This window comes from Dermacentor variabilis, chromosome 3 (genome assembly GCF_050947875.1).
Source record: "Dermacentor variabilis isolate Ectoservices chromosome 3, ASM5094787v1, whole genome shotgun sequence".
Classification (NCBI taxonomy): Eukaryota; Metazoa; Arthropoda; class Arachnida; order Ixodida; family Ixodidae; genus Dermacentor; species Dermacentor variabilis.
Window position 1 is genome coordinate 189,023,011 of NC_134570.1, and position 13,903 is coordinate 189,036,913.

Below are 13,903 nucleotides of genomic sequence, written 5' to 3' on the forward strand. Positions count from 1 at the left end.
TTGTGCCATTGGCGCGTACCAGCTGCGACGACCGCTGATGCGCTAAATTTCTTGCAGGTAGCATCGTGAATATTTCAAGCGTTGCGTCCACTGTTGTGGTGAGTGATCATGATGAAAATAACAGTATTTACTTGACAGATATGTTGGCTCTCCTGGGCCTCGCACCCTGTCTTCTACGTGAAAGACTGACACCAGTTCTATACGCCAGCAGCAAAATGCGGAGAAAATAATATTGTGAAGTGAAAACTTGCGAATAATTCTGCGAAGCAATTTTGAATGTTGAAATGCCAACCTCAATAATGCGATTCCGTATTTCGCACACGGCGATCCAAATAATGCCGGCTCATTAGCACAGATGAATCATGCAACTCGCGCGAGTACTGCTCGGGTACGCTAGATAGAATATAGTAGAATGGAGCGAGGACTTAAATCGGTGAAGCATAACGCTTAGTATCTATATATCGATTATCTAGGCGGAGTCTGAATTCGACATTACAGCAACGTTCGAAACTTCTCACTCTGAGATTATCTTCACAGTCGTGTTCTGCTTTACAAACACCGCACATATTTTTTTAATGGGTCCGCAAATAACAGTGACCTTGGACTCATAACCAGCAGAAAAACTACGAAGGCTGCTTACTAAGAATGCGATTGCTCGTTACAATCTTCGCGTCGTCAGGTGGCGCTAGAAGGTGAACTACGGCGTTTCGCCCCAGCATCGCGAAGAATACTTCACTGCATTGCTGTTCGATACTTATCCGCGAAAACCTTGTTAGCATTTATAAGGCTCGTTTTCGCTAATGGGGCACAGGTCATTTGCGACGACGAAGCACGAAGCAACGTGGAGAAACTGCGGGTCCTTTGTGTCGCCCTGCGTTCGTGTTTCGTCTTCGCAATGTCATTTGCGCAATTAAAAAGAAAATGACGCACAGGTCAAAATACCAGACGGCCAAGAACGTCCACCTTACTGCAATGTATCTATTTTGCTCTCAATTTTCTGGACAGGTCAAAGGTGTGACCCCTTACTGCTTGACCAAAGCAGCACTGGACCACCTGACACGATGCGCTGCTTTAGGTGAGTGGCGTGGTTGTTCTGCTGTTTGTGCAAACTGAACAGATGATTGGCGCATATTTTATTGCAGTGGCGCAGACTACCCCACATTTTGTAGAAAACCAAGAGAAGAACAACAACCAGCTCTCCTGCGAACTTCAGTAATTCTCACGAAGAGTAATGTGCTCGTGTACTATCGCGTTGGAGAGCAAGTTTCTCAAAGGTGTCGCGTTCGAGAAGTCCGGCTAATGCTTTCTTTTTTATGGTTGTCTGATTACAGGAAAGCGCCTTCCCCTATACACCCGTACTTTTCATAACTTTAGCCTTTCTTCCATTCGCCAGAGCAAGAAGGCCATTTTATTATAGAAATCCCATTTATTTGCGTGGCTTCCTCTCATCACTAGTGTAACGTTAATTCCAGAAAATTGCGTAATGCCAGCGGAAAATCAAAATTTTGCGACTATCGCCCTTTCATATATCTGATATCACAGAGAAAAGGAGCTTTCAGTATTGACAAAGTATCTATCGGCAGCGCGTGGAAAGGATTGTCGGGAAGAGCTGTTAAGAATTCTACAATGGCCCTTTTTTGTACGTACTGCTCCGCTTGCTTTGAGAAAACGTTTTGATTGCAGTAAATCAAATGAAGTCATGTCGTTATAATTAAAAAGAAATTCGGCAGCCATACTACTCTGTGGAGGTGGATGACCAGCTAAGCTTTATGGATGGCGTAATGTAAAACACAGACATGCATAAATATCCTTTTACAAAAATATTTTACCCCATTTACTATACTTTGCAGTCACTATAGTAGACGGCCAAGGGTTCAACGACGACGATGGGCAGGTTCTTGGCTAAAGTTAAGTTCAAGCACGAGCGCCTCGTGGGCGTTGGCACCACGGGATCGGTGCAGCGCTGTTGCTCGAAGCGTTCGAACATAAACGAGGACACCCAATTGCCATCTGGCCGCGACACGTTCCCGTTGAAGTCGCCAACGACGAGGATTGCAGTTTGATCGTCATTGGGCGGGTTGAGCAGCGATCCGAAGTGGCCGTTCATAAAGCCTTCGACGTCGGGTTCGGGAGAGGCAGGGCGAACGTACACGATGGCCACGACCGCCCAGTTGGCGGTCTTAACGACAAGCACGTCGGCACAAAGCATCGCGTTTTCTAGTTGTTGTGTGGTGAGCGAAATGTCATACCGGCCAACGGCGGCGGCTACGTCGTTCCTCATGTATATGGCAACTTTGCCATCTGGCGAGTCGACTCGACAGTCGCACGCAACGCCGGTTTTTTGACTTAACGAAAAAATTCGACTACGTGTTGGAAAGAAAAAGGAGGGATATCCGTCGGCATAAGCCGTAGTGGACCACGTCCGTAGTGTGCATAGGCAGTGACCTGACGTTAAGAGTCGCCAGCGAGAAGATATATTGCGGGTCGGCTAGTCTAGGCGCACCGCGCTTTGGTGACGGTGGGAAGGCCGTGGTTATCCATGACGCCGAAACTCGTTCAGCACGTCGCGGTCCACGTTCTCTCGGATGTGGTGGAAGGCGTGATCTCCCTTGGCGTTGGTCAGGTGTAGCCGGCTGACATCTGTGCACATCGTGAGGGCGACGTAGACCAGCTTTCGCGGGTGCCTGCGGTCATGTCCCTACATGACGTCCGTGTAGGTGGCCCGCTCTGACTTGTGAGCGGTAACGGCACTGGTCTGAACCACGGGACACTGGTCGCACCGACAGGCAATCCCCGTCTTTCTGTCCAGAGTGACGGTGACGGTACGCAACCCTACGGGCATCAAGTTGGTCTTTACCTTGAAGTCGCACCTGCAAGCCCATTGCGCAAGTGGTTTCGCCTTGACGTGCGCCATGCGACCGGTGTGGGGTACGCCAAACTCAATCCAAAGGCGAACGGCATCACACGCGTTGCCCTCCCAGTACTCGATCTCGATGTTATCTTGCATGTTACAAGTCCATTAAATTCGTAGAGCATCCTCGTTGCAGAGGATACCGCTGCGATAACTGTTTTTGCATAGCATATGCGTCCAGGCCCTTGTGTTTCAAGGGATCTAAGGAAGAAGTAGTGCTCTAGTAAATTTTTTGAATCAGATATATTTCATACATCCTATCATTATTTTCAAACGCATCCTAATGTTCATAGTACACGTCACATGTCACGGCCATAATCTTATACAGATTTTACGCAATTTAGAGCGACTATGTTTAAGGCCCCTTTACAGCCACGTCACATTACCAACGGCATGGCGCTCTTTGGCCATACATAACCCTTGCGCCATTAAACACCAAACATTCATTCATTACACCGACTGAGCCATTGACGGGTGCGTCTTTCACGTCGATGTTCAATGTGAGCATGTAGGGCTTTCCGCGGGTGAGCACGATCGGGTGTAGAAAATTGCCCGTTACTGCGTGCCACCTCGGCACGCGTGCAAACGAGTCAGCTGTGGAAGAAGACGACGATTCGCAAGCCATTTGCTAATGATGATATTTCATCATGATGATGATGATGGTGGTTGTGATGGCAGTCAATTGAAGAAATCGGCAGTCAATTGAAGAAAAAGAGTACGACGTACGGTTCGGGGATTAAGCACAGTATGCTTGACTGACGTTTCCGCTGGCGGACCAGCCTTTGCAAAATTGACTTTCACAAAGTTTGGTCCACCAGCCGAAACGTCAGTCAAGTATACTGTGCTTATTCAACGTACGTCATACTGTCTTTCTTCACTATATATATATATATAGACTGGTTTGGCTGCTTTCCACGTTTTACTCGGTTGGCGATATTGGGCGATTGCAGACCGTGTAGCAATGCAACTATCTGAAAAATCGGAGCCATCGCAGAAAATTAGCTGAGGGGAACTCTAAATGCGGAACCTGAATGAATAGGAAAAAAAAGCCATTTCGGCATATTTTCTTAACCTGTCGCATTATCAATGGATAGGCAAACGAGAACATAGGTATCGTGCCTGCGGGCTTGGTTTTTGAGAACAATGAAAATGTTGTCAGTCTGCAGTGTACACTGTAAACTGATTTGCACTCTAACAGTGTTTTCTGTCTATAAATCACACCCTTATATACGCAATGGTTTAATATAGAAAAAAATCGATATATTTGTAGAATTTATGACTGTTAAAGATGTAAATTCGTTCACAGAGTACTATACAAGACTGCAGGAGCATTAGTAGAGTAACGAAAGGCAATACACAGGATGAAGAGGCATTACACATCAGGGCAACACATTCCTATCAGGTTCAGTCTTTCCTCAACACGAGCCAGAAGTCACTAAAGAAGGTAACAAACGTAGGTAAAAGACAAAAAAATTGGCAGAGGCTTAGCTTGGCTAAGCCTAGTGGATTGCGAAATGCAATCTTCTGTTCAGGTTGTAGAGTTCCATACTGCTCATCGAACGTGTAGGTGCAGTCTCGTCGCCATTTAAAGCGTCCATAAGGCTTGCTGTCGAACGATCAGATGTCGCCAGAGTCGCGTCAGCATTGAGAGCATGCATGATACTTGTACGTGCACCCAGATCAAGAGATGTTGAACGCATTCGCCTGGCTGCATAATATGCACGCCGTTTCGCTAAACGTCGTTCCCGCTCTTCATCCGTTTCTTCCGCACGCTGCCGCTTCTTAACTGCAGCACATCGTTGAGCTTCACCTTATGCACATCATCCGACATACCGTGGAGGATTCGCTGGGACGATCGCGACGAGCCGAGTTGCGGGGGCCGCTTTTCCACAACTGGCATGACGTCACACATAGGTCACGCTAGAAGTCAATGGTGGATTTTCCGGGACGACGGCCAAGAGGGGAAACCTCGAGCAGTATTGCTTTCGCAATAAAATAACGAGCTTAGTAAAATCGGCCACCAGCTTGTTTCAAGAGGATCCCATTCATCCATCCAGCCTTCGAATCAAAGCCTCTGCGGAAGGTATCTACTTTGATGGCGAAGGATGCCGTAATTCAAAATCGCATTTTATTTTCAGGCGATCTGGGCAGGTTATTGTGTACCGGCACCGTATGTTACCACAAGGAACAACACGGCTGCTTTGGGGGTCCCACGTTTCGTTTTCTCACATTTTGTTCAATATATCTACTGGTAATTAGAGTTTGTAATAATGGCCATAAAGAATGTAATAGTCCTTATGAATTAGTGTCGCTTGCAGAATATGTCGCGCTTCCTGTATCAATAGGTGCATATATACAGTACCGAACACAAGGATATAATAGTTTGCATTTAGCGTCTCTGTGCTCAAAGGTTCAGAACGTTATGTCTGGTTTATGCCAGACCTCTAGCCTTGAGCTATGGTGTCTTGAACACACATTGCTATGGTACTTTATCCACACCGAATAGCCCACCCAGCTTGTACATATATAATTCGGTCATCCCAAGAATGTATCTCAAAGAAATTGTAACAAGAACCACGCAATGGTAAAAATACGTGCGTGCTCTAAGGGAAACATTCAAGATGGGTCCGGAGTCTAGTTGACCACTATGCTTAGTATGCTGCTACATGTTTCATATCTAACTATATATCAAAGGTCGTTAGGAAAGAAAGAACGCGCACCCATGTCCTCACACTAAAGCTAGGAAACTGGCGGCACTGAAGACCATAAAAAAAGAAAATGGAACGTCGAGCTTTCTGCTATCGTCTATATAGAAAAGATCACCCATCTCTCACACCAGGGCTCACGTATTTTCACAGCTGGTTGATATTACGGTTTTCTTGTGACAAATTCTTGGGATACGCCAATAATGTGCATCGTGGCAGGGTGATGGGGCGTGAATGAGGTAATAGAAGAGTGCGTTTTCCGGAGACCATAGCCTTAGGTTGTCGGTCTCGCATAATGCAGCACCAACCTTCTGGGCAGTTTAGCTCACACAAGCCAGCTGCAAAATTTCATATTTTGTTCCTAATTACTTTTTTCTCCCATAGGATGTAATGGAAACAGAGTCTTTCCTTAGCAGGTAAAGGTGGTGAACATAATTTTACGGCCAGATGATCGTTGATGTCGCTGTATGCAGGTGATGTTAAAGCACTTCACAGATTTTTTTTTTTTTTTTTGCAGAGAATGCTTCCTTTGGAGTACGTGTCAACACAATCAAGTAAGTAAAGCATACATTACTCCCCAAATTTTCACTTAGCAGTATCAGAAATAAGAGGGCCATTGCAGGTTGTCGTGCAGTTTATGCTAATATTCCTCCTGACTTCCTGGATTTCTTACGTCGTGTAAGCGAAAGGGCACATTGATGCTGAAGTACAGGTTACTGTATACTGCATATGAAGAATTCATAATGAACCCAATGGCTTTGTAAAGGAGGCGGGTAAGAGCATCCAATTCATTGTGCCACCGCAGATTGTTGCCGTGGTGCGTTCCCGTAGTCAAACATAGAGCATGGTGATAGAGAAAAGAGAATACCTAGCCTGCATGCGACTCCTAAAGCCTGAACATTGTCAATTTAAGCCGCAGCAAAGTGAGGTACAGGTGCGCGACAGTTTCCTCTGTGCTCGCCTGATAGGTCATTCACTACGTCTGGTTACTGATAGCAATATTGGCTGGCAAGTAGTGAGTAGATGAGGTTAGTGCGGAAGGGCTCGAGACAATAATAAAGCAGAGTGGAAGAGAAATATATATAACTTAAGCATAGCCAAAGCTATGAAGCGAAATCGACTACAGGAAAGTGGAAGTGCAGGAAACGACATCACTGAGCTCGTTCCGACAAACAATGAAAGCTCATCATCAGACCGTAACACGTGCTAGCGGGCTTCGTTACAAATCACGGTGTCAAACTGAAAAAGAAGAGAGAGAAACTATGGTGAAGGTCGGGTTCACGGCGCTCCAAATCACTTCGGTTCAGTTGTGGTCCAGTGAAACAGAAAATTCTAATGGCTCGCAAACCAGTCCGGAAGACTGAAGTGTTTACAGGCTGTCCAATTTATTCACTCCGATGGCGACACGATATAGAGTACTATCGACTTGTCCGCAAATCGCATGCGCAAACTTCCCTGGATACGGCAGAAATTCAATGACATATCGGAGGTAGGAATTATTCGTTTTAGACGACTATCAAAGGAAAAGTTTTAGTTTAAAGAAATGGGGCTCTATAACGTAAAACTATTCCAAACTTTTCTATTCAATTTCTGAAATCAGCCCTCTGCTATTGGCCAAGAACATTTTTAGACCACCCCCACTTCACCTGTCTGTCACTCGACGTCACGAAAACCGCGATAGCTCCCGATCTCATATGACGTGTACCCACTGATTATGCATGAATTAACCGAACAAAAGAAAAATAGTTATTTCTGATTCGACGCCTTTTCGCCGTTAGCCCTCTGCAATTGGCCAAAAGTTCTCCGGCTGAAACAACGTCATCTGCCTTTAGCGCGACGTCACAAAACCGCAAAAGCCCACCACGCCAAAGTGACGTGTACGCGTGAAAGATGCATTAATATGCCGAACAAAACTGAATTTTCTTCTGAATAGCCGCAGGCTGCCCCGTTCCGAAAGGAATAAAGGATGGCTGCTGCGATCGCTCAGGCACTGGCTATCTCGCACCTGCCGGAGAGCATGGGTTTATTTGCGTACAATAAAAGGTTTTGCGTGGCCCTGTAACGTTTTCGAGCACTTTCGGCACGTTTATGACCTCGCTATGCCAACTCTTCTTTGACGAGGATCCTTCTTAACTGCAATGTTAACCTTCCGTTGCATGCCGCCTCGATTTTCGATGAGCCACCGCAAGCTAGTAAGGGAAAGTGGACCAATCGCAGACGCCGGTACCACCCTCTTCATCCGGTTATCGATTTTCAGTGCACTGGCTCGGCCCCATCGAATCCCTTTCCATTTGAGCGTGCTCTTCGGCTCTTATCAGCCAATTAGATAGGACAAGCCGCTCAGTGTAGGCAATGTTATTCGTTCTTAAAACAAACAAAAGTGACCTCCTATGAACGAGCAGAGTGTTTGATTGGACTGTACAGACGACCCTGTGGGTGACCGCCCAGTGCTTGCGTCGGTGGTTACGCAAATTTGACGTCAGGAGATTGGAATAGAAACACATTGGAATAGTTTTACGTTATAGGGCCCCAATTTCTTGAAGTCAAATTTGCGTAAGCCGCGACGGAAGCACCGAGCGGTTACCAGCAGGGTTGTCTGAAAAGACCAAGCAAACACTCTGCTCGTTCATAGGAGGTCACTTTTGTTTGCTTGAAGAACGAATAACATTGCCTACGTTGAGCGGCTTGTATCTAATTGGCTGACAAGAAGCCAGGAGAACGCTCAAGTGGAGAGGGATCCGGTGGGGCAGAGCCAGTGCACTGAAAATCGATAACCGGATGAAGATGGTGGTGCCGGCGTCTGCGATTGTTCGGCTTTTCCTTACTTAGCTTGTGGTGGCTGGTCGAAAATCGCGGCGGCATGCAACGGAAGCTTAAGAATGACGTTAAAACTGACCCTCAGCAAAGAATAGTTGGCAGAATGAGGTGGTAAATGTGCCGAAAGTGCTCGAAAACGCTACACGTCCACGCAAGAAGATTTATTATACGCAAATACACCCATGCTCTCCGGCAGGTGCGAGTAGCCAGCGTCTCGGCGATCGGCGGCAGCAATCTTTTATTCCTTTCGGAACGGGGCAGCGTGTGGCTATTCCGAAGAAAATTCAGATTTGTTCGGCATATTAATACATCCTTATCGCGTACACGTCACTTTGACGCGGTGAGTTTGTGCGGTTTTGTGACGTCGCGTGACAGGCAGGTGAAGTGGGTGCAGCCCGAAAACTCTTGACCAATAGCCGATGGCTAACGGCGAAAAGGAGTCGAATCAGAAATAACTGTTTTTCTTTTTTCTGTCAAATCATGCATAATCAGTGTGTACACATAATATCAGATGGGGAGCTATCGCGGTTATTGTGACGTCAAGTGACAGACAGGTGAAGTGGGGGTGGTCGAAAAAAGTTTTTGACCAATCGTGGAGGGCTGATAGCAGAATTGGAATAGAAAAGTTTGGAATAGTTTTACGTCATACGACCCATGCAACGAAAATTTAAGTAAATAGCAGTGGATTCCCATTAGATCTCGACCATACTGAATACGTGCGAAACAATACAAAAAGGTCTTCCGCGATATTTAGCCGCACAGATTTCAATGTGCGTAAACGCAAATCTGAGGGTATGGTGTTGTTGTTGACGGCTACACTATCTTATAGCAAGCAGCCCTTTAAAGCGGTTCCTTGGTGCACTAACATGATAAGAATAGTACGTTTTCTTTTTGTCTTTACTACCAAAAGACATTTCAAAAGCAGTGTTCTTAGCTATGGAGGACTCAAGTGATTTTTCTGTTTATTCCGAGGACGATGGTAGCGCGTTGATGTATTTTGACGTGGTGACACGTTTGTTATTGGAGCAAGAAGGACCCAAGCTAGAGCAGGTTACTCAAGAAGGATAATTGACCAATGTAACCTTGCGTACTGCTTTGTTTCTTTGATTCCCTCTCTATGTTGTCTTTTTTCCAGCCCCGGTGTCATCAGAACAACCTTGGCATTAAAACCTGGAGATAATGTGGACGAATACATGGAGGTGCGTAAGTCAATACCGGCATCAGTCGCGTTGGCTATACAAGGCACAAAGTAAATTGCAAAAACGCTGCTCGAAAAATAGGAATTTCTAAGGGCAGAGTATCGTACGAACATTTAAGGATGGTGAAAATGAGGTGATGGAGGCGTAGAAAAAAAGTCGTGGCGATGCAGTATACGCAGCGTGATTTCCGGCCGATGGAATTATTTCGCAAAAGACGATTAGATTGCGGTAGTCTTATTCAACTGGGGACAATATAGAGGCACAATAATTCAACCATCGCAGGTAACGCTGCATTAGCGTCATTTTGATAGCCTATCCGTTTAATGAAAGACAATGTCCTATATATGTGACATGATATATCACCTCTTCATAGGCGGCGACCTAGATGATGCACTGTTCACGCTGTTTCGCATCTTCATGACAGGCTCATGTCGCCTGTGGCTGTTCCGCGTTGATAGGACTTCTCAATTTTGTTCGACAGGGCTGTAAGACAGTTGGGATGCATGATCACACTGGGCACTATCCGTACTCTTAGAAAAAAAAAACTGGACTGCACTAATGAAAACATCGATAACTTGGTGATACATACCCTCATCTATCTCTGACACATTCTTTCCGTTCTTACACTTCTCCCCAGTTTTGAACATAGGATTGACTTCAAAGAGTCAGGCTGTTTACTGCGACTAGCTATTCATTTTCTTACAGAGGATCACGTCAGCTGGTCGGTAATCAGCACTCAGTTTGTCTTAATATATACTGCGTATTGTTTCTATACGTGTTTTGCTTCATTCGTACTTGATGCCATATGTTGTACAACGTGCTCAGAATTTCATTACTACCGCTGTGCAGGCTATGGAGAAAAAGACCGGTGCCGCTCATGCTTTGGGAAGAACTGGGACGCCGGACGAGGTGGCGCGCTGCATCGCCTTCCTGGCTTCGGACGATGCCTCGTTTGTCACAGGCATATCGATGCCCGTAGACGGGGGCATGTTGCTGATGTCCTCCCTGTCGCAGGGCACCCCTTTCGAGTAGAATAAGTGGACAGCGTAAGGGACAGATTCGACACTCCGTCAATGCTTGGTAAAAATGTAGGACGCAAAAGGAACGAATGAGACAGCTAGTTTAGAAACAGTGCTTGTTTCCAAACAACATGTATACACGGTTCTTTGTGGGTGCAACAGCTTTAGGATGAATAATTACTTACTGACCGAGCGTTCAGTTACTCTATCGATGTCCGTGGGCTGATTCGATAAACACAGCGTGGCGATTTGTCCTCTCGGCCTTTTGATGCTCAAAGCGCGGAATAAAGACCTAGGCTGTGTGCTGTGTACTTCTGTTGAGACTGTCTGTCATCTTTCTTCTCAGAATTTTTCTTATCTCCTCTAAAACATCGTGGAAGAAATAGAACATAGTGGAATTATTTATTGCAATATTGTTGGTTGTGTTTAGTTAGATTTATTGTTAAGATATCGAGGGGGTGAAATGCGATAAAAAATGACAGATGCCGTCTCACGATTACTGTTCACAGTAAGGCGTTAGCATGGAATCAATGTAGTGACACAAAGCATTTCCACGGCCAAAACGGGTTATATATGAGGCGTGTATGACAGCGAAACTGTTCTTTCGTGCTTCTCTAAGGACACTTAGCGCCATCTAAGCCTGTGTGTTGCCTCCGAAATGCAAAGCGGCGATGCGTGTGAACGCTGAGAAACGCGTCAGGCGGCAACCGGGCTCGTCCCTGGCGCTTCTTTCTGGACACACTGCGCCATCTAGTGGAACTGCCGCTAAGTCCGCGCGTGGTCTCCGAGACAAAAAGCGTGACTCGGCGGTGCATAAGAACGCTGCGAATGCTTCTCTCGTTTGCCACACACTCACTAGCGCATACTCAGTCACTCAAGTTGGTGAGAGGTTCATTGAAGACCGGGACCTGCCCTATTTCTCCATGAAACAGCTGGCTGAAGTGTTGGCATGGCGTGGAAACCCTACGTGGTTGCTCAGTAGCTACGGTGTTGGGCTGCTGAGCTTGAGGTTGCGGAATCAATTCCCGGCCAAGGTGGCCGCATTTCGAAGGGGGCTAGAACACCCGTGTGCTTAGATTTAGGCGCACTTTTAAGAACTCGAGGTGGTCGAAATTTCCGGAGTCCGCCACAACGGCATGCCTCATAATCAGAAAGTGGTTTTGGCACGTAAAACCCCAAAATTTAATATTGTTGGCGTGGAAGCCGTTCATTGAAATGTGGCCTATGCACAGTGCCTTCGTGACGCAGCCTGCTAAGGTGTCAGTTTGCTGTCGTTGATGAATTGTTGTGACGTCGGTTCAATTCTACTCTGCACCAAAGAAGTTTAACGGATGTTTTTCGTCATTGCAGAGGCGACGCATTCCCAGTAGCTTCTTTTATCTTTATTGCAGACTTTGACATTGAAGGTGACGGGTTGCAAGGCATAAAACGTGTCGCCTACACTTAGACTAACACGGAGTTAACTTGTTTACAACGAGATCAAATAATCAAGTACAGATATGCGCTCTGGTAGATCAGAGCACGCGCGATACACCTCCCAATGACATGCCACACTTTAAAAAAAATTATGGGGTTTTACGTGCCAAAACCACTTTCTGATTGTGAGGCACGCCGTAGTGGAGGACTCCGGAAATTTCGACCGCCTGGGGTTCTTTAACGTGCACCTAAATCTAAGTACACGGGTGTTTTCGCATTTCGCCCCCATCGAAATGCGGCCGCCGTGGCCGGGATTTGATCCCGCGACCTCGTGCTCAGCAGCCTAACACCATAGCCACTGAGCAACCACGGCGGGTGTATGCCACACTTTCAATTAGGTGTTCGTGAACAGGATGACTAACTGGGTTTGCATGCACAAATTCCGTTCTCGTTTTCCAGGAAGCGTGGAGGCTCACCATAATTATATCGTATGGTATATCGTCTGATGTATTCACTGGCAAGAATCGTATACCATATGGGTTAAGGGGTAACTGCTTCTTTAACCTGCGCTGGAGTATATCTGGTAAAGCATCAGGTCCCAACAGTCTAGAAATACATCTTCCATTGTTTCGGGTTTCTTGCATAAATATCAGTTTGTTGTCCTAGGTCCGAAAATGCTTTTAGCGCTAAGCCATTCCCAGTAGCCTATACCTAGACGCCCAAGTTGGCGTCAAGGACGTTAATTGAATACCCGCCCACACTTACTTTACTGACGCATACACAATGATCCAAGTTGGCATCAAGGAGGTTCATTGGAGACAAGCACAGACCGAGTGGTACATGATGATGATGATTTATTGGGATCATCTTTGAAGCAGGACAGTGACAAATAGTCACCTAGCTTGCTAAAGCTGCCCACGTAGGCTATAAATGCTCTCCATTAAAGGATTTTTGTACAGATTTCTGTTCGCTTTTTTTCTTCCGCTAAACTTCTCTATCTACATTGTACCGCTACCTATGCATGTAACGGATACGGTCGCATCAATCTCTCCCCTGCTTTTTTAGAGCGCAGCTCGTAGGCGCCCTTTCCTCGTTTGAGCGTCACCGTTCCTCGGCGTAAGGGCGCGAACACGCTTGTGCCAATGCTCGCACGTTCCTCGTCACCTTCTTCTACAGCTCGCTACAATGCTGCTCATCATGCTAGAGTTCGCAGACGGCCCCGCCCTCTGTGAAGGCTTATAAGGGTGGCAGTTTGAGCTGGTTGGTAACCTATCTTGTCTGTGTTTAACGTATCGCCTTCGTTCGAGCTTTAAAGGGACACTAAAGCGAAACAATAAATCAGTTTAGACTAATAAAGCATTGATTGAGAACCCTGCAGGCAGTCATTTCAAAAAAATAGTTTGATTATTAGATGAGAAAATGAAGGTCCAAGTATCAGTATTTGAATTTCGCGCCGAAACCCCAGCGCCGGTACGTTAGCGTGACGTCAGGGATTCCAAAATACGTTTTCGCATTTGGGTCGCGTTGGCTGAATAAAGGTTCCCGAAACTTGCCATGTTTATTATTTGGTTCCTTTAGAACTCGATGCAGTCAATCTGTACCGCTATATATAATTAGTAGGCACAAGAAGATGCCATCAAAATCCAAGACGTCACAGCCCCCAGATGCGGGAACTTAAGTAGGTGTCGCCACCCGTATTTCGTTCTTGCGCTTGTTCTGGCTTACTAAACGTCTTATCGCTGTAAGAGTGGTGTTTTTGGTGTTGTAAAACGGTAATTTACTGATGCACAAGAAATCATTTTTCACTTTAGTGTCCCTTTAAACTTATTAGCCTGC

General features: G+C 46.1%; 1 protein-coding gene across 1 annotated transcript in view; it reads left to right on the top strand.

Annotated features, from left to right (window-relative positions):
* Positions 1-10,962, top strand: part of LOC142574957 (meso-2,3-butanediol dehydrogenase-like) — a 41,640-nt gene extending 30,678 nt beyond the window's left edge. Inside the window, exons 5-9 of the mRNA XM_075683938.1 lie at positions 58-98; positions 1,006-1,075; positions 6,134-6,170; positions 9,569-9,632; positions 10,482-10,962. Of these exons, the coding sequence (XP_075540053.1) occupies positions 58-98; positions 1,006-1,075; positions 6,134-6,170; positions 9,569-9,632; positions 10,482-10,664 (395 nt within the window). The 3' untranslated portion in view covers positions 10,665-10,962. The remainder of the gene's footprint in view (positions 1-57; positions 99-1,005; positions 1,076-6,133; positions 6,171-9,568; positions 9,633-10,481) is intronic.
* Positions 10,963-13,903: the final 2,941 nt, after the last annotated feature.